The sequence below is a fragment of the Oncorhynchus kisutch genome, linkage group LG2 (genome assembly GCF_002021735.2).
Source record: "Oncorhynchus kisutch isolate 150728-3 linkage group LG2, Okis_V2, whole genome shotgun sequence".
Taxonomy (NCBI): Eukaryota; Metazoa; Chordata; class Actinopteri; order Salmoniformes; family Salmonidae; genus Oncorhynchus; species Oncorhynchus kisutch.
The window spans coordinates 70,273,397-70,294,139 of record NC_034175.2 but is presented as its reverse complement, the minus strand read 5'-3'; the positions used below and the strand labels follow the sequence as shown (position 1 = coordinate 70,294,139).

The following is a 20,743-nucleotide window of genomic DNA, read 5'->3' as shown; positions in this document are numbered from 1 at the left end:
GTTGTTCAAACTGACGAGAGCTTTCCGAGCTGAAGGTTAGCTGATGACCGCTGGCAATGGTTTGCCTACTGATAGCTGGTAGTTAGCTGGCTAGCTTCAGTTGAGGGATACCGGATCCGAAGTAAATATAAATACTTTAGGAAAAAAAAGCAGATCCTTGCCACATTGGGTGAGGCGGGTTGCAGGAGAGTATTTAGATGTTGAGGTTTAGCAAAATATTTTAAAGGATATGCGAAGAAAAAGATGTAAAACGATATATACAAGGGACACGACAGGACAAAGACGTCTGACTGCTACGCTATGCTATCTTGGATGACCAATGACCAAACCATGGTGCTAATAGTGTTGTATTATATCGTTATGTACTTAAATGAGTATTGAATAAAGAGTTGATAGATTTATTTGAAACACATAATAAATATTTATTTTCAGACAAAAAAATAATTTGTTTTACAGTAGTTTGAAAACGCCTTTACAATAACAGCAGGCTGAATTGCTATTCAAGTATCCACATAACATAAGTATAATTCGGTATTGCTAATGCTAAAGTAATGAATAATTTACCATAAAATATACTCACATAAAAAAAATTCTCAGACCGACAAACCACACTTCGTCATTATAGTCAGGTATCGTTTTCAGAGCAGAAAGAGTTATATCTCTGTTTGTGTGTGGCAATATGTTTATGTGTGTGTCACTATATCTGTGTGTGACATGACTTCAAGCTGATTTTAACACGCAAGTATAGCATGTATAAACCATTCAAAATTCTACAGGAAACTAAAGTCATTGTCCTGTATTGAGGCATAAATTGTATGTCATAAGGGCTTCATTACAAGTGGCCTGCAGGACATCTTTTCAATGCCTCAAGACCCTCAATTAAAGTACAATTCCCCTTTAAATAATCACTGACCTGACGCTTAGAGAATTCTGAAGAGAATAATAACTATTTAAAGGGGAGCTTCACCTTTATAACATCATATTTATTACATGGCGCAAACAAGTTGGGAATGACTCAAATGAATGACTCAAATGAATTAATTCAAATGAATATGCAGTACAAAAAAGGACTGGGGAAATACGAGCTCATTATACAATAGGATGTCGCCACAGGGTTAGCGGTTCTATCATATTCCTTATGACAGTAGATACATAAAGATATACAGGAGTACATTTCTGATTGTCTACTTATTAATAGCCTTCACAAGTGTGCATAATGTACAGACAACAAAAACATTTCTTGTCCTGGACATCCAATCAAATGAGGGAAAAATGGGCCCGGAGACTTTCAATCAAGCGAGAGGTCTAGGTAATGTCTGTTAAAAAATGACAAGGCTATATTCCTAGATTTTGGGTGGGCGGTCTGGTCTGTGCTAGCATGGAGGTATCAGGTGACGAAACATTGTGGATTCCCAACGTCTAACATGCCAGGCCTTTTTTCCGGCCCCATAACCATTTGATTTTCTTGTCCCTGTTCCAACACTCAGAGAATACTAACAGAACAACCCTTATATCCTCTTGAATAATAACCACAATTCCAATTCTTCATTTTTTCCCCGACGCCTGAGGATTATTTTTTAGTGTCGGTCTTTCTTCTGTCCCCTGAACGCAATACAATGTCTATTCCACGTTGGTTCAACGTCAAACAATGTTGTCGGAACCAGTGTGCGCCCATTGGGTAGGCCTATACATTCAATAAGTCTCACATGGTGTGGGGCTAAGTAGGTTGTCCATACACAAAATGCATTCAATAAGTCTCCAATCCTAGCATCTAGCATTAATACAACCAGTCAAAAATGGTTCTGCAACACAGCTCATGAAAACTTACATTTTAAATACACAGACATTCTGTGTGGGGTATAAACTCTGAACCTTGAGGCAAAGAGTCCATTCCAGTGACTTTACATGTAAAACTAATGCTGAGTTGTATAGAATCCCTTCTGAACCAACTGTGTATAACTTGAAAAACATTTGAAAATGTCACGACTGATTTGTGTTCACAACAGGAACAACAAACTATTGGTCAATGATCTGTTTGCAGTTCAAGGGTCAGGGTTCATATGAAGCTTCAGTAACATTCACATCCAACAGTTGCCCTCAGAACATGGAAGTACACAATGACAGTGGTGCTACACAGTGATGTTGATAACTGTGACATAATTCCAGTGACTGTGACAAAGGTTTCAAATAAAGTTATTAATTGAACAAAGAGACATTTAGAAAGCATCCCATATGTCAATATGGCTTCATAAAATTTTGGCAACTAAAACAAAATTGTAATAAATAGGTAGGATAACATTTCATTCGTATGGTCACAAATACTAAATAAACAATTTAAACGTATTCAAGGTCAGCAGATCACAATGTGTTCACATATACATCCACAGTGACATCATTGGACTGGCATGTAATGCAGAATATACCTCATCAAGAAAAACTGCTCCAACACACACGCAGTCCTCAGTGCATCTTCGTTTCAGGGGAAATGCATTGAGAGGTCTCATCCAATGATTCTTCTTCTGTTCTGGTGTGGCAGTGCAGGTGAATCACAAAGGTCAAAGATGAACGTGTCCTGTGAGTAGCAAACAACTAAAAACAAATAAAAGGGAACGTCATACTGTTTGGTTAGCGATGACATCAAACTGCACTGATAATGGCTACAGTATGAAGAAGAGGGGGAAGGCAGTTATGCTGAGCAGGCAGTGGAGTATTGGTTCCTGGTGAAACCTGTGAGGCTGTCGTACAATCAGTGTTCATCCCACCAGTGCCCCAAAAATATGGGACTCCAACACTGGGCGAGGAAACCGACCTACTGGAATCCTTGGGGTTGTCGACACGTATGCCTGGAATCTGTTGTGAGCTTGACCGTCAAAAGGAAATGGGGAGGAACCCATGTCCAGAGTTTGTGTAGGGAGGAGGGTTTTTAAATGACTGGTCTGTGTTGACATGGTGCATTGTCCATGTCACACACTTTAGGATTCCTCACCCACACTTTCACAGTAGGGCAGTAGAGTTAATACAGACCTTCTGGGAGAAAACATCTATAGTTGGAGCAGGGCACACAGAAACAAATCATAACAGTGGGGTTATTCCTTTACAGCATTTTTAGATCAAAGAGGAGCAAGATTTGAATATATACGTACACACAGTAATATACACATATAATATATATATGTATACATAATGTTTCTCTGTTGGACAAATATTCTACCCTCAGCACATCGTAATTGGTTCGTGTTGGAAGACAAAGAGAGCCTATTGGGCCTCTCCGTGTCACGTGTCTACACAAGCATGTGAATCTCGTTATACTCGTCCCGACCATCCTCATCAAAGTTGGGGGATGACTCGTCTTCCCCGTCGAGCTATAGAGGGAGAGGGTGAGGGAGAGGGTGAGGGAGGTTGGGATGTCATCAACATCTGAATTGATGCATTGGGCCAATATAGTGAAACACACCACACACACACACACACCATTATTCTCTGTGTTTTGACAAAGTCCATTCTCAAGTTGTTGTCATTTAGATCATGAGGTAACAGATTATGTTTGAATAATCAAATGAAATACTAAAGTAATATAGTAAGTGTGTAGTGTAGTTGTGTATCTTTCACAAACAAACACAAATTCACTGAGAATACATGGTATCCATGCTACAACCTTTTTTATAGTTAAAAAATATATATATTTAAATTAAAGGGGTAAATCTGCTTTAATATTGCAGATAGACTGTAGCTCCAATCAATGTAATTGTCTGCATCACTTCCAATCCACCCATATTTTTCTTGTTGTATATATATATAAATATATAAAACTTTCCCTCTTTATTATTTCACCCTAAACCTACCACCCCTCCCTAATTGGAGCTAACTAATGGACAACAATATTTAGGCTTCTACTTCCATTTTATACATGCTACACAATATACATTTTATGGACAGTATATTTTACATTCGTTATCATTTGTTTGTTTTTAGTCCCAGCCTTCAGTTACCCTCAACTCCTCCCATCTATCTATGAAGACCTTCCAGTCCCAGCCTTCAGTTACCCTCAACTCCTCCCATCTATCTCTGAAGGCCATCCAGTCCCAGCCTTCAGCTACCCTCAACCCCTCCCATCTATCTCTGAAGGCCATCCAGTCCCAGCCTTCAGCTACCCTCAACCCCTCCCATCTATCTCTGAAGAACATCCAGTTTTGATTTCAAGACTCCATCATTTTTCCAATGTGCTGTGAAGTTTCACAAAAGTTCTGAACCTTCAAATTCTCATAGTTTCTAGACTGTAAATTAAAAATAAACATTTTTTTCCTCAGAGTATTATTATATATTATTGACTGTTATTGATCAAATCATCCAGCAGCGTTATTTGCAGAGTTAGCTCCAACTAAAAGTTGCAATTTTTCTGCCATTCCAGAAGCTGCGACCAAAAACAAGCTACATATGGGCAGTACCAAAAATAAGGGATCTAATGATTGTGTCTCTTCGCAGCAATATCTGCAGAGCTGGGATGGTTGTTTCCCCCATATATACTGAATACAAATATAAATGCAACATGTAAAGTGTTGGTCCCATATTTCATGAGCTGAAATAAAAGATCACACAAATGTGTGCTTGTGCTTGTGCTAGGGACAATAAAAGGCCACTCTAAAATGTGCCGTTTTAGAGTGGTCACTCCAGTTTTGAGGGAGCGTACAATTGGCATGCTGACTACAGGTATGTCCACCAGAGCAGTTGCCAGAGAATTGAATATTAATTTCTCTACCATAAGCAACCTCCAACGACATTTTAGAGAATTTGGCAGGACGTCCAACCGGCCTCACAACCGCAGACCATGTGTAACTACGCCATCTCAGGACATCTGGCTTCTTCACCTGGGGATCGTCTGAGACCAGCCAGACAGCTAATGAAAATTAGGAATATTTCTGTCTGTAACAAAGACCTTTTGTGGGGAAAAACTCATTCTGATTGGCTGGGCCTGGCTCCCCAGTAGGTGAGTGGGTCGGCCTAAGCCCTCCCAAGCCCACCCATGGCTGTGCCCCTGCCCAATCATGTGAAATGCATAGATCAAGGCCGAATTAATTTATTTCAATGGACTGATTTCCTTATATGAACTGTAACGCAGTAAAATCATTGAAATTGTTGCTTGCGCTTCTATTTTTGTTCATGTATTCGACATTCTATTGGTTGCAAGAATTTCATCAGTTCATAAACCATGGGTCATGGAATCGGTACATCGAAAATCTCCTCCAACTATTTTGCAACATGTAAGGCGCAGCTGTCAATTTTTGGGTCTATAAATGAAACTTGGTATACTTTTTTACTTTAATGCAGGGCCGACATACACATTCCTTACCTTCTTCCCTTTCCACTTCTCCTCCATTTTTGAGGTAATGCTGCAATCAGTTGGATGTGATTTTGAGTAGAGCAGATATTTCCATATACATTTGCTAGCTGCATGTCTGACATATCGCCACCAGTCCTATTTATGACAGAATTTACCAAGATTATGCTGTTTTTATTTTTTTCCCTCAAATGTTTTAAATATATCTTTACCAATTTGTTTATTTTTGTTTAACCATAATATTTTATCTAATATTTGTTTAGTCTTTTCTGGTGGATTAAACTGAAATTTCAACCAGCTTTCTATTGCCTGTTTTAAGAATAGAGATCTTTTGGAGATTATTTCATTGTCAATAAAATGAAAGTGAGAGATTGTAATCTGAATAAAGGAGAAAAAGGACATTCTTGAACACGGGGTGAGCCATTCTTACTAATCTGCTAGCAGTGGTTCTCAGTCCTGGTCCTGGGGACACAAACGGGTGCACATTTTTGTTTTTGCCCCTAGTACTACACACCTGATTCAAATCATCAGAGCCTTTTGATGAGTTGATCATTTGAATCAGCTGTATGGTGCTAGGGGCAAAAACTAAAATGTGCACCCGTTTGTGTCCCCAGGACCAGGACTGAGAACCAGTTTGCTAGAGAACCAGTGTGCTAGAGAACCAGTTTGCTAGAGAACCAGTGTGCTAGAGAACCAGTGTGCTAGAGAACCAGTGTGCTAGAGAACCAGTGTGCTAGAGAACCAGTGTGCTAGAGAACCAGTGTGCTAGAGAACCAGTTTGCTAGAGAACCAGTGTGCTAGAGAACCAGTGTGCTAGAGAACCAGTTTGCTAGAGAACCAGTGTGCTAGAGAACCAGTGTGCTAGAGAACCAGTTTGCTAGAGAACCAGTGTGCTAGAGAACCAGTGTGCTAGAGAACCAGTGTGCTAGAGAACCAATTTGCTAGAGAACCAGTTTGCTAGAGAACCAGTTTGCTAGAGAACCAGTGTGCTAGAGAACCAGTTTGCTAGAGAACCAGTGTGCTAGAGAACCAGTGTGCTAGAGAACCAGTGTGCTAGAGAACCAGTGTGCTAGAGAACCAGTGTGCTAGAGAACCAGTTTGCTAGAGAACCAGTTTGCTAGAGAACCAGTGTGCTAGAGAACCAGTGTGCTAGAGAACCAGTGTGCTAGAGAACCAGTGTGCTAGAGAACCAGTGTGCTAGAGAACCAGTGTGCTAGAGAACCAGTGTGCTAGAGAACCAGTGTGCTAGAGAACCAGTGTGCTAGAGAACCAGTGTGCTAGAGAACCAGTTTGGATTTAAGTATAGCTTTTGAATGACTGAAGCCTTTATTGAGAGGTCTAATGCTTTAATATTTCATCATTTCTGCCCTCCAAATTCATATTAATTATATAAATAGGGCTGTTTAATTTTGTCTGGCTTGCTGTTCCAAATCAAGTGGAATATTTTTTGCTTATCTAATTTAAAAAGCAAGTTGTTAGGTGTAGGCAGGGCCATGCTACTACTTCTAATGTGCGACCCAATGATGCCCAGACCAGATGATTGGGCCAGAATTCAGATAATTCCAGGAATGTCCACCTACCGCCTGGAGTTCACGCTCCTCAAAGATTCGGGAGAGGATGAGGCGGCGGAGCGGCACGGTCATGATGAGGATGAAGGGGAAGGCGAGCGAGACCACGGTGGACTTGACCACCCACAGCAACATGATGCAGGCCAGCTGGATGATGGTGAACATGTTCATACGCCACGTCTTCACCTGCAACACACACACACACACACACACACTATTATGGGGCTATACATGCTTATGACAAGCCTTACAATCCATTAAAACGGCATCCTAATGTATTATACCTGCATGCTGTAAGTACAGTGTTACAAATTGTATTGAATTCATACTTTATTACCAATTAATAGTGTTTGGAAATAATTTATTTAGGGATAATGTTCTGGGCAGGACAATTGACATGCTAGACATACAGACAGATAGATGGGCAAAAAATGGTTGGTACTCTGCATATGGAATTTGTTATATAGAATTAGATGGATTGAGCTCCATCTACTGGGTGGATCTCCTCTAGTCTTTTACTTACATTGATCAGAAAAGTGACATTATATCAATGCCTTGGGGCAACTTCATCATATTGTTATTGATTTTTATTTTTTATTTCAAATTAAGCCAACACACACAATCTCAATAAAATCACAAACAGACCAGGAATAGAAACCAGACATCTATAACAGAAACGGATCATCATATTCTGGTAGAAGGAACACCATGGTCACGTACAGTATATGTGGTTAGACTCTCCATCATATTCTGGTAAAGGGCTCACCTTGGTCACATATATGTGGTCGGGGTGGTGCTTGGCGGGCGTGAACATGAGAGTGATGCGCTCGTAGAGCTGGATGCCGGTGATTGATGTGACGCCCATGTAGAGGAAGATCCCGAACAACACGGCCAGCGGAATGTGACGAAGCACATCTGTCATCACGAGGGACATGCCTAGGGAAAGTCAAAGGTGAAAGGTAAAATGTGTGACATTTAGGTTGCCTAGGGATCTGTAGGGTAGTCAATCTCGGTTAACCCAAGACTAAATGTTAATCTAGAAGTAAATGTTAAACCAGAACTAAATGTTAAACCACAACTAAATGTTAACCCAGAACAAAATGCTAATCCAGAATTAGATATTAAAACACAACAAAATGTTAACCATAACTAAATGTTAACCATAACTAAATGTTAACCATAACTAAATGTTAACCATAACTAAATGTTAACCATAACTAAATGTTAACCAAAACAAAATGTTAACCATAACTACATGTTAACCATAACTAAATGTTAAGCCACAACTACATGTTAACCCAGAACTAAATATTAAGATAGAACTAAAGGTTAAGTAAGGACTAAATGTTAACCCAGAACTAAATATTAAGATAGAACTAAAGGTTAAGTAAGGACTAAATGTTAACCCAGAACAAAAAATGGACAAGCTTTGTGTTCAGGTGGAACACCAAACAGGAACGTAAATACAAGATTAAAACTAACCAATCACAGAGGAAGCCTTGTTATACACAGATAAATAACACCTCTACAACCAGAGGAAGCCTTGTTATACACATATAATAACACCTCTACAACCAGACTGAAGTCACTGTCAACTCATTGTCTGTTTATTTTACAATTTCTTGGTTTGCTTTCCATGTTACTTTCCTGAGTCCCAATGGAAAAGTACACCTCACAAGGTACCATAGTCAAAGAGACCTCAGAATGGACCACTATCTACTATGAGGAACACCTTCACATCACAACAACCACCCCATGACCTAGATATCCAATCCAACCCTTTCCAGAACAACAGCATCCTCCTCACCCACGAGCACGGCAACTACAAGGCCCGTCAACCGCTGCTCCTTCACCTCCTGGATCACAGGCTTCTCGCCGGGCGCTGTGGCCTTGCTCATGACAGTAAGGGCGTTGACGTGCGTGACAGAGCGCACCGTGGCGGCGGTGAGCCAGGGCAGGCCTAACAGAGGGCACATGGCGCCCAGCGTGACGATGAGCAGCAGGTCCAGGTGGAAGCCTGAGCCCTTGACCAGGCGACGCTCCTTCTTGCTGACGATGAGTCTGGGGTGGGGGGAGAGGGGGGGGGTAAGGAAAGTGTAAGGGAGGTATAAATAAACACACACATGCAGAAACATATTTGTGCAAAATCATACATACACACACAGATATGCGTGCAAAATCTCACACACACACACACACACACACACACAATAAGTGCAAAATCACACACACAAATGTGAGCATGTTCACATAGTCACAAGAAAATGCACAGCACATATCCTTTATGTGTTCCAGGACACCACAAGAAGCCCTATTTTCATGTTCTTATTTGTTGGTTATCGTTACACAGAGTATCTGGTTCTGTGCCTGTGATATGAAGATCGTAATTGTGTAACGTCTTTCCTCTTCACTTCACTACAATCTGATTGGTTAATTCAAGAGATGGATCAGATGCCTGTTGGTTAACACTAGAAGTCAAGGATATGTTTTGTACAATTCTACAAAGTCCTCGATAAAGAAGTCGGCCTATAGCCTATTTCAGTTTCCGTAACAATAAAAACATGACAGTGTAATCCATTTGATTAACTTTATTTGTATATTTGATTAGTAATAGAGTTATAGAAATGAATAAAGTCCAGTTACAGATTCTTTTGAAAAAGTTTAAAAGAAAAAGATAAATAATAACTTAACCAGCCAGTTCACAGGTGACATGATTTGCCGTATTCCTAAACAAAAGCACCAGTGCATGAACAAGTGTAAAGGATGAATTGCATAAATAAATATTCTGAAGCGGTTGCGTGGCAGGGTCTCTCTGAAGCGGTTGCGTGGCAGGGTCTCTCTGAAGCGATTGCGTGGCAGGGTCTCTCTGAAGCGGTTGCGTGACAGGGTCTCTCTGAAGCGGTTGCGTGGCAGGGTCTCTCTGAAGCGGTTGCGTGGCAGGGTCTCTCTGAAGCGGTTGCGTGGCAGGGTCTCTCTGAAGCGGTTGCGTGGCAGGGTCTCTCTGAAGCGGTTGCGTGGCAGGGTCTCTCTGAAGCGGTTGCGTGACAGAGTCTCTCTGAAGCGGTTGCGTGGCAGGGTCTCTCTGAAGCGGTTGCGTGGCAGGGTCTCTCTGAAAGGGTTGCGTGGCAGGGTCTCTCTGAAGCGGTTGCGTGACAGAGTCTCTCTGAAGCGGTTGCGTGGCAGGGTCTCTCTGAAGCGGTTGCGTGGCAGGGTCTCTCTGAAAGGGTTGCGTGGCAGGGTCTCTCTGAAGCGGTTGCGTGGCAGGGTCTCTCTGAAGCGGTTGCGTGGCATGGTCTCTCTGAAGCGGTTGCATGACTGTCTTGGTATTTTTGGACCATGATAGTTCGTTGGTGATGTAGACACCAAGGAACTTGAAACTATCGACCCACTACAGCCCCTATGTTAATGGGGGCCTGGTCGGCGCACCTTTTCCTGTAGGACACGATCAGCTCCTTAGTCTTGCTCACATTGAGGGAGAGGTTGTTGTCCTGGCACCACACTGCCAGTTCTCTGACCTCCCAATAGGCCGTCTCATCGTTGTCGGTGACCTGGCCTACCACTGTTGTGTCGTTAGCAAACCTGATGGTGTTGGAGTCGTATTTGGTTATGCAGTTGTGGGTGAACAGGGAGTACATGGGGGGACTAAGTACACACCCCTGAAGGGCCCCAGTGTTCAGGGTCAGCGTGGCAGACATGTTTTTTGCCTACCCTTACCACCTGGGGGCGGTCCTTCACGAAGTCCAGGATTCAGTTGCAGAGGGAGGTGTTTAGTCCCAGAATCCTTAGCTTAGTGATGAGCTTCGTGGGCACTACGGTGTTGAACGCTGAGCTGTAGTCAATGAACAGCACTCTCACATAGGTGTTCCTTTTGTCCAGGTGACAAAGGGCAGTGTGGAGTGTGATTGAGATTGCGTCATCTGTGGATCTGTTGTGGCAGTATGCAAATTGGAGTGGGTCTAGGGTGTCCGGGAGGATGCTGTTGATGTAAGCCATGAACATCCTTTCAAAGCACTTCATGGCGTGAGTGCAATGGGCGATAATAATTTAGGCAGGTTACCTTCGCTTCCTTGGGCACAGGGACTATGGTGGTCTGCTTGAAACATGTAGGTATTACAGACTCGGTCAGGAGAGGTTGAAAATGTCAGTGAAGACACTTGACAGTTGGTCCGCGCATGCTTTGAGAACACGTCCCGGTAATCTGTCTGGCCCAGCTGCTTTGTGAATCTTGACCTGTTTAAAGGTTTTTTTCACATCGGCTACCGAGAGTGTTATCACACAGTCATCTAGAACAGCTGGTGCTCTCGTGCATGCTTCAGTGTTGCTTGCCTCAAAGCGAGCATAAAAGGCATTTAGCTCGTCTGGTAGGCTCGTGTTACTGGGCAGCTCACGTCTGGTTTTCCCTTTGTAGTCCGTAATAGTTTTCAAGCCCTGCCACATCCAACAATCGTCAGAGCCGGTGTAGTAGGATTCAATCTTAATCCTTTCTTGACGATTTACTTGTTCGATGGTTTGTCTGAGGACATAGTGGGATTTCTTATAAGCTCTAGCCTTTAACACAACACCAACGTCCTACAGCACATTGTCTTGGAGCCTGGCAGAGTGCAGCTGAAGTCAGAAGTTTACATACACTTTAGGTTGGAGTCATTAAAGCAAATTTTTCAACCACTCCACAAACTTCTTGTTAACAAACTATAGTTTTGGCAAGTTGGTTAGGACATCTACTTTGTGCATGACACAGGTAATTTTTCCAACAATTGTTTACAGAACGATTATTTTACTTATAATTCACTGTATTACAATTCCAGTTGGTCAGAAGTTTACATACAAAGTTGACTGTGCCTTTAAACAGCTTGGAAAATTCCAGAAAATGATGTCATGGCTTTAGAAGCTTCTGATAGGCTAATTGACATCATTTGAGTCAATTGAAGGTGTACCTGTGGATGTATTTCAAGGCCTACCTTCAAACGCAGTGCCTCTTTGTGCTTGACATCATGTGAAAATCAAAAGAAATCAGCCAAGACCTCAGAAGTCTGGTTAATCCTTGGGAGCAATTTCCAAACACCTGAAGGTACCACGTTCATCTGTACAAACAATAGTATAGAAGTGTAAACACCATGGGACCACGCAGCCGTCATACTGCTCATGAAGGAGATGCGTTCTGTCTCCTAGAGATGAATGTACTTTGGTGCGAAAAGTGCAAATCAATCCCAGTACAACAGCAAAGGACCTTGTGAAGTTGCTGGAGGAAACGGTTACAAATGGGTACAAAAATATCTATATCCACAGTAAAACAAGTCCTATATCGACATAACCTGAAAGGCCGCTCACCAAGGAAGAAGCCACTGCTCTAAAACCGCCATATAAAAGCCAGACTACGGTTTGCAACTGCACATGGGGACAAAGATAGTACTTTTTGGAGAAATGTCCTCTGGTCTGATGAAACAAAAATAAAACTGTTTGGCCATAATGACCATCGTTATGTTTGGAGGAAAAAGGGGGATGCTTGCAAGCCGAAGAACACCATCCCACCCGTGAAGCACGGAGGTGGCAGCAGCTTTGCTGCAGGAGGGACTGGCGCACTTCACAACATTGATGGCAACATGAGGCAGGGAAATTATGTGGATATATTGAAGCGACATCTCAAGACATCAGTCGGGAAGTTAAAGCTTGGTCGCAAATGGGTCTTCCAAATGGACAATGGCCCCAAGCATACTTCCAAAGTTGTGGCAAAATGGCTAAAGGACAACAAAGTCAAGGTATTGGAGTCACAAAGCCCTGACCTCAATCCCATAGAAGATTTGTGTGCAGAACTGAAAAAGTGTGTGCAAGCAAGGAGGTCTTACAATCCTGACTCAGTTATACCAGCTATGTCAGGAGGAATGGGCCAAAATTCACCCAACTTCTTGTGGGAAGCTTGTGGAAGGCTACCCGGAACATTTGACCCAAGTTAAACAATTTAAAGGCAATACTGCCAAATACTAATTGAATGTATGTAAACTTCTGACCCACTGGGAATGGGATGAAAGAAATAAAAGCTGAAATAAATCAATCATTCTCTTTACTATTATTCTGACATTTCACATTCTTAGAATAAAGTGGTGATCCTAACTGACCTAAAACAGGGAATTATTACTGGGATTAAATGTCAGGAATTGTGAAAAACTGAGTTTAAATGTATTTGGCTAAGGTGCATGTAAACTTCCGACTTCAACTGTATGCATGAGCCAACCTGTATCCTGATCACAAGCTGATCTAGTCTAACACATCTGACAAGCACCACTATACAGATTGACACTCTCTTCACTGAACAAAAGTGAACTGTGTTACCATAGCAACCTGCAACACTTACGAGGTGATCTGTGTCTCCATGAAGATGAGGATGAAGACGAGGAGGGCGGGCACCACCGATGCCCCCATCATCCACGCGGGGAAGGGCTTGAGGTCGCCGAACGGACTGATGAACCAACCCCGCTTGTCAGGAGATGTGACCGAGAAACCAGACGGTACATTCAGCTTCTGTAAAACCCAAAGTGACAGAAACAGGACAGGACAGCAAAGTTGTTATGACGAGGAAGTACAGGAGAGTTGGTTGTGAGAGACGTTATTTAAATATTCAATGTGTTAGTGGTGTGTGAGTTAGGGCGTGTAGTTATCAGGGATGGAGTGTAGCCTTCAGATATCTGTACGGATAGATGAGTTAGTTGTTAGTTGTCATGGTTACCTGGGTATATGTGTCGGGGACGGAGTAACTCAACAGTACAGAGAACAGGATGGAGATGGGGATGCCAAAGTCTCCGATGATTCTTCTGGCCTTGGGGGGGGGGGGGTCACATGATAAAATTGAATTCTTCAGATCATTGGGGTCAATTGCAGAGATCATATTGGCCTAAAATAGGAAATTCATACTGGATCCATGACACTTCAAGTGTTTTGTGATCAAATTGTTATTGTAATTTGTAAGACAGATACACATAGACAAAAACTTGACATGAGCCCATGGACAACACATGAGGGGTTTCTGAGAAAATGGCTGCGATAGGTTACCTTCCCGCCCAGGAATCGACTGTTGCGCAATTTCCTAAGGAAGTAGGCCACAAAGAAGGTACCAAGCATGAGGATGAAAGACATCAAGGCTGTGTTGGGTTGGTTTAGGATGGGGCCATGGGGGTCTGTGGGGTTGGTGAACTCCATGCCGGGAAGGCCAAAGGCAGGCGGGTAGCTTCTCATCAGAGGATGCTCCTGGAATACCTGTAAAAAGGACTAAATATCCATGTCACAGTCAAATGGACGGATCCCAACCAGCTGGGACTTAAAATGATTTATTGGAATTTTCGTCATTATTATATGCCAAATACCACATCTGGTCAATTTGATCTATTCTATTCTTTTCCAAAGAACAACGAAGTTACAGCCCTTTAGACTGTCGTCATGTAAAACATTGTCTACTGGTTGTACCTTGATGAGCTTGGAGAAGGTCTCGTAGATGAAGATGAGTGAGATGAGGAAGGCAAATATTTCCTGGGTGAAGGGTGAGATGTATTTAACCAAGAAGCTTCCCTCGGCCGCCACTATCAACAGCACAATGAAGACGAGCCAGAAGCCGACCCACACCCGGCCCGTCAGGTACTCAAAGCCCTGGGCCTGGCAGAACTGAGGGTGGAAAAGGGAGAGAGGGAGGGTTAAATAGATGTTTAACCTTTTACTGCAGAGGGCCAAATCAGGGTCACACAGAGTGTTTGTTGGTAGTCTTAAACAAATCTACTTTGAAACAAAAGTATACACCTCACACACATGGTTTTTGCCTTAGAATAAAGAAGACACATGTATCACGTCAGATATAGGGTTGAATGTATTACATTTTAAATTTGCATCCCAAAATTACACTTTACATACATCACAGAAGACTGAAATATAACAAAACCGTTTGACATAGAAACACTTTTCAGCGGGTAATTTATTTTTATTTTTATATTACTTCTGAAAAAATGTATAACATTCCACCCATGAGGCCACTAGGTCATTTGACTGCAGGAGAGGCTATTAGGCTCAGAATAGGAGAAAATAGGCTTTCAAATGGAACATGAACTTTCCTAACGTTGTCATGACAATTTTTTTAATGCATAAAATGACTGTGAGTTTTGGATGGATTCAAATCTACCATCGCCATGCTGTAAATATGTTTTTGTTCAGGCACCTTGTAGAAGGCCTCCTCAAACACCAGCAGGGGTCCTGAGAAGCCGATGATGAGGAGGGGCTGTCCGGCCATCAGAGAGAAAAGTACCCCCAGGGTCGCTGTGGAGATGATGAGCTCCGACACTCCCATCATGCCCTCTGTTTTCTCTCCTGTTTAAATGGAAAGGCAGAAGGATATTGACTGACAGTTTTAAACTTCCTCTCATTCAGTAAAAACTACTTTCTAGTTAATGAGAACACTACAGTATCAATGAACGAATCAGTGTCTAAAACCTACAGTGACATGTACAATAGAGATACAAGGAAATGGAGATGCCCAGCTAGCTAGGTCGTCACAACATTTTTTTCCAATTTGAGGATCTATCAAGCTAGCTGGTTATTTAGCTAGATAGCTCTTTATGGAGTACACATCCTCTTAGGACAGATAGCAAACATGTCATTGTTTGCTCTGACAAGTCAGTCAATCACATTCTTGAGGTAGAAGAAAAACAATTATTGTGGGCATGAGCCCCCATGCTCTCTTACCCAGCAGCCCTCCAAAGGTGATTGTGGGTGAGAGGGCGGCGAAGTAGATGAAAATGACAGCGGCGATGCACTGTGAGTCCAAGGCGTCCTTTATGTCGCTGGCGTAGCGCGGGTAGCGCCGCCTGATGTCATGGATGAGGCCTCCGAAGGGGATGCCCGACCTCTTCATGGGGTCCACCTCCTGGTCCTCCTCCTCTTCCAGCTCATCCTGGCTCACCTCTGGTTTGGACGGACAGACAGACACACAGACAGACTTGCACATTCATTCATTCTTCTTGCACATTCATCTTCTGCACATCTATTTAATTGCTAAATTGTAATTATTTCACAACTATGGCCTTTATTGCCTTACCTCCCTAATCTTACTACATTTGCACACACTGTATATAGATTATTCTATTGTGTTATTGACTGTACATTTGTTTATCCCATGTGTAACTCTGTTGTTTGTGTTGCACTGCTTTGCATTATCTTGACCATGTCGCAGTTGAAAATGAGAACTTGTTCTCAACTGGACTACCTGGTTAAATAAATACATGACAGATAGACAGATACAGTATGCCTGGGATTCTCAATCTAGTCCTGGGACCCCAAACGGGTACATATGTGCTTCACACATCAGCTGAATAAACTAATGGTCTTAGAACATATACCCTTATTGTTATATAAGGACTGTATGAATACAAAAAAATACAACAAAAAAAAGTAATTCAATCAATCAAAGACATTATAATCACCTTTGGTCTCCTGGTCTGTCCAGGGGGTGGTGTGGGTCTTGGTGTTCTCTCTCTCCTTCCTCTTGCGCAGCATCTGTTTCTGGAAGGAGGCCACTGTCTTCAGCAGGTCCTTTCCTTCCACGTCTGACGGGGGGATGACGATGCTGCAGTCCAGGAACTCATTAATGCCGTTCAGCAGATCCTGCCGGTCGTCCGCAAAGTAGGCCACCTCGTGGAAGTTCTGGGGAGGTTTTTAAAGAGATGGGCAATGGTCTGTAAGATCTTGAAGAGCTGATTCCCTGACCCAGATTTAGCCTAGTTCTTGACTTAGAAGCACTTTCAATGGAGGCTGATTGCTGATGATTTTTCTGTCCAGGACTAGTTTTAATCTGACTCCGGGAAACCAGCCCTGAATGGAAGTACTATTGGTACCATTTACAGCTCAGAGGAATTAGGGAAAAAGTTGGGACATTTTTTGTTGTTTTTCAGGTTGGCTACCTTGTCAGACATGAGGGTGGAGAAGGAGCGTCCAATCTCATGGTAGTCCATGTTGGACTGAGCGGGTCCAAGCAGTGCAAAGAGAAAACGAACCGGCACCGGCACCTCCAGGACCGACTCCAGCAGGACCGCCTCACTCAGCCTGATGAAGGCCATGGCTGGCTGCTCCAGGAACTCCACGCAACCTGAGGAATGACACACAGTGGAGGATCTCTGGGACCAATGCTTGTGCTGATGGGTGATGGCTAAAAAAGCATGGACTGGATATATACAACGTGTGATTCCAGGGCAGCTATTTTGTATGAGAAATCACATTTGCTATCACTGTCAGGGGAGAGGTGAGTTGTGCCAGCTAGAAATTATATGAATTGGTATACAGGGTTCATCCCAGGTGGTACTGCTGAGTACGGAGAGGGGCGGAGCATGGGGTGGGGGGCAGTGTCTAGAGCGATTCAGAGAATTATTTATTTTTTAACACCTGTAACTGCCATTTCCTGCAATGTAGAGCAAAACATTTTGTTACTATATTAAGGTATGGTGCATGGCCTTAAATGATAACAAATAAAGTAAAAAATATATAATATATAAAAATATATATATATATATATATATATATATATATATATATATATAAATAAATAAATAAATATATATATATATATATTTGACATAGTGGCACAGCCAGTCCACAAGGTGACGCAGCACCACGCTTGCATTCTTTGGGGAGAACCCTGGTACACAACGCCTTAGGCCTATGTCGTGAACGGAAAAAGTCAATATTTACAAATGTAGCCTGGAAATACATGTACATCCAAAACGCACGCACACGAAACATACATTCATACAAACACACACACACACACAAACACACACACACACACACACACACACACTCCTGCACAGATGCTTGCACATAGACACCCGCACCATCACCCACACAATCCTTAAGCTTACCCACTAAGACCACGGTTGCTTCTGCGTCCTTGGGAATCTTGGCTAGGAGTTTTGTGTGTTTGGTAACCTGTTGTTGGAGAGCCATCGGCAGCGGGGGATGGAGTGATTTCTGATGTGATAAACCAGACAAACGTTAACAGGTGGGTGAAAGATAAACATTAACATTTCATGTTAAGCCTGTGTGCTAACACAAGCTTTTACCAGACATTCACAGCACATGCACAGGCTCTTTCCTCAGTTGGTCCAAAGCTCACAAGCCTACATTTGTCAATTTTACAGACTGTTATGAACCTCGAACTGTCGAACAGTAAAACAGTCAAACGGTGATTATCAGTGTTTAATGAGCATACACCAGGGGTCAGCTAGATGCCATTGGGGGATTTTTTTGGGGTCCCCACAATTTTTTTTGTCATAAACAAGACTGTAAAATCCCCAAGAATTCAGCAAAAAGTATATATATATTATTATATTATTTCGGAAATGTTATCCCAACTATTCCCACAATAAACAAAGAAACATACATAATCATGTCTCAATGTAATCAAGTTATGAATTTATTGTTAATTTCAAATACAATCTCTTTTTGAGCTTAGTTGTGATCAATTTGCAGAGTACAAAATATTATAATTATGTTTCGGCCCCCTGACCATCCACTCCGACAAAGATGGGCCCGCGGCTGAATGTAGTCGTCTACCCCTGACCTGGCATACAGAAATCGACAAAGTGCCGAAGGTACGAAATGTTAAAATCCCCGTTAAACGTTTTTATTTTTATGAGTTGTTTGAAATGTTCCAATGTTTCAAACATTACAGTTTCACAGTCAAGAAGTTTTAACAAAGAGCACCTCTGTAAGCTGACATGTGGAGTGGCTGATAGGAGCTTTCTTTCTGTTTCCAATTCCAAGAACTATCTGTGTTTCTCGGTTTCCCACCTTGGCTGCATTACTGTCCTAGCCGCATATATCTGATGTTTTATTACACTCGATAATGCTCTCAAACTCAACTCTGGACCTCAAAGCCAGTTCCACTGCTTTTTAAAATGGTTTCCCTCTAATCAGGGACATATTTAGACTTGGGACACCATGTGGGTGTACTTAATGTTCAGGTAGAAGATAAAACCAGCAGGCTGCGGACCTCGTAGGGTCAGGGTTGAATACCCCTGACCTAATGTATGTTATAGACAGGTGTGTATAATGGGGTCAAAATAGAATATGATATGACATTTCAAGGTGGAATTTTTGTAATATCCTCCTAGTCTCAGTACTTGTAATCATCTACTCAGATGACTCCTCTACTGTTTTCAGAGGAATTGGACAAGGCTATTGAGCCAAGAAGCAGTGTTGTCTGTCCATCTGAAGGACGATTCAGGCGTGTAACTCAGATGCAGAAACAAATATAAAATGATAATTGTCTCCGCAACTCTAACTGTACTGGAGCACAACTTTAAACATCCATCTCCACTCCAGCCTGCTGATTAAGATGAAGAGCTACTGGGCTCTATTCAATCTGTATAATGGAAGTTCAGCGTTACAGCTGTGATTGGCAATGTTCCTACCTTGTCAGCTCAGGGATTTGATCTTGCAAACTTTTGGTTGCTAGTCCACCACTCTAACCACTAGGCTACACTGCCACCCAACATACTGCATGGTCGGAACTAGAAGCACAAGCATTTCGCTACACTCGCATTAACATCTGCTAACCATGTGTAAGTGACCTGTCTAACCACTAGGCTGCCTGTCTAACCACTAGGCTGCCTGTCTAACCACTAGGCTGCCTGTCTAACCACTAGGCTGCCTGTCTAACCACTAGGCTGCCTGTCTAACCACTAGGCTGCCTGTCTAACCACTAGGCTGCCTGTCTAACCACTAGGCTGCCTTTCTAACCACTAGGCTGCCTGTCTAACCACTAGGCTGCCTGCTGGACAAAATGAAACAAAGAGCAACATTCTTCCTAAGCAGCACCCAAGCAGCCTCCAAGCAGCAGCCAAGCAGCCTCCAAGCAGCCGCTAAGCAGCCTCCAAGCAGCTGCCAAGCAGCCTATAAGCAGCCTATAAGCAGCCTATAAGCAGCCTATAAGCAGCCTCCAAGCAGCACCCAAGCAGCACCCAAGCAGCTTCCATCTCCACTCCAGCCTATAGATGTACACTAAACTAAACAGACAAGCTCACAAACACATCTCTGCTCTGCTGCTTCTTTTCATGGTGGAGGGCCTCCGTAGGATCTTCAGCCACTAGGGGCACCGTGGTGTCGGGAACGTGGTTGTGGTTGCGTTGGAAGCTGCCGTGAAGGCTTTTAGTAGAGTGGTTGCGGTGGAAAAGGCCCTCCTTTTCGTCATTGGGGTGGCTGGAAGCAGGAGATACAGGAGGCTGTATTACATTAACAGAGTGGGGCTGGGAGAGGGACACAATGCAATCGGATTGGAACTTCATGAAGGTTGTTATACTGTATAATGTGTTCCTTCAATAAGTTGGTGAGTGGCTGATAGTTTATACAGACAGAAAGGAAAGGAAACAGAAAGGGAACAATCCTCCATACATACTGTCCAACAGCTCTTTCAGCATATGGGCTCCACTGGGTTGTAATGGGTGTGTCCCTGTTAACAAAGACACTGCAGTGTGTGTGTGTGTGTGTGTGTGTGTGTGTGTGTGTGTGTGTGTGTGTGTGTGTGTGTGTGTGTGTGTGTGTGTGAGAAAATGCCCCTCACAACACACAGACAGTTTGATCACACTCCCGCTCCAACCCAAAGGTGACATCACCACCATCATTAGGTCCGTTTGCTCTCGTTACCCGCCTCCCGAGTTGGACACAAAAGCGCAACAAAACAAAGGAACAAGGTGTGACACCACACCGGATTGTACTCAGGCAGCGCCCAGACTGAGTAAGCCATGAGCTAAATTCTACAGCCACCTTGATGTCTTTCTTTCCACATCATCAATTCCTATGTTGAACTGGCTCA

At 42.8% G+C, this 20,743-nt stretch overlaps 1 protein-coding gene across 4 annotated transcripts in view; it reads right to left on the bottom strand.

The window, feature by feature from the left end:
• Nucleotides 1–298: 298 nt before the first annotated feature.
• The window catches only part of LOC109870815 (anion exchange protein 3), a 99,037-nt gene continuing 78,592 nt past the window's right edge, over nt 299–20,743 (bottom strand). The window contains exons 5-18 of one of the 4 annotated variants that reach the window (XM_031801004.1): nt 19,956–20,130; nt 17,790–17,898; nt 16,836–17,020; nt 16,359–16,578; nt 15,622–15,840; nt 15,098–15,246; nt 14,359–14,553; nt 13,948–14,151; nt 13,625–13,714; nt 13,253–13,419; nt 8,711–8,964; nt 7,670–7,839; nt 6,916–7,089; nt 299–3,362 (exon numbers count right to left, since the gene is read on the bottom strand). In XM_031801004.1, coding sequence (XP_031656864.1) covers nt 3,282–3,362; nt 6,916–7,089; nt 7,670–7,839; nt 8,711–8,964; nt 13,253–13,419; nt 13,625–13,714; nt 13,948–14,151; nt 14,359–14,553; nt 15,098–15,246; nt 15,622–15,840; nt 16,359–16,578; nt 16,836–17,020; nt 17,790–17,898; nt 19,956–20,130 — 2,392 coding nt within the window. In that variant the 3' untranslated portion in view covers nt 299–3,281. The remainder of the gene's footprint in view (nt 3,363–6,915; nt 7,090–7,669; nt 7,840–8,710; nt 8,965–13,252; nt 13,420–13,624; nt 13,715–13,947; nt 14,152–14,358; nt 14,554–15,097; nt 15,247–15,621; nt 15,841–16,358; nt 16,579–16,835; nt 17,021–17,789; nt 17,899–19,955; nt 20,131–20,743) is intronic. The other 3 variants (XM_031800990.1, XM_031800996.1, XM_031801003.1) reach the window with 3 other exon arrangements.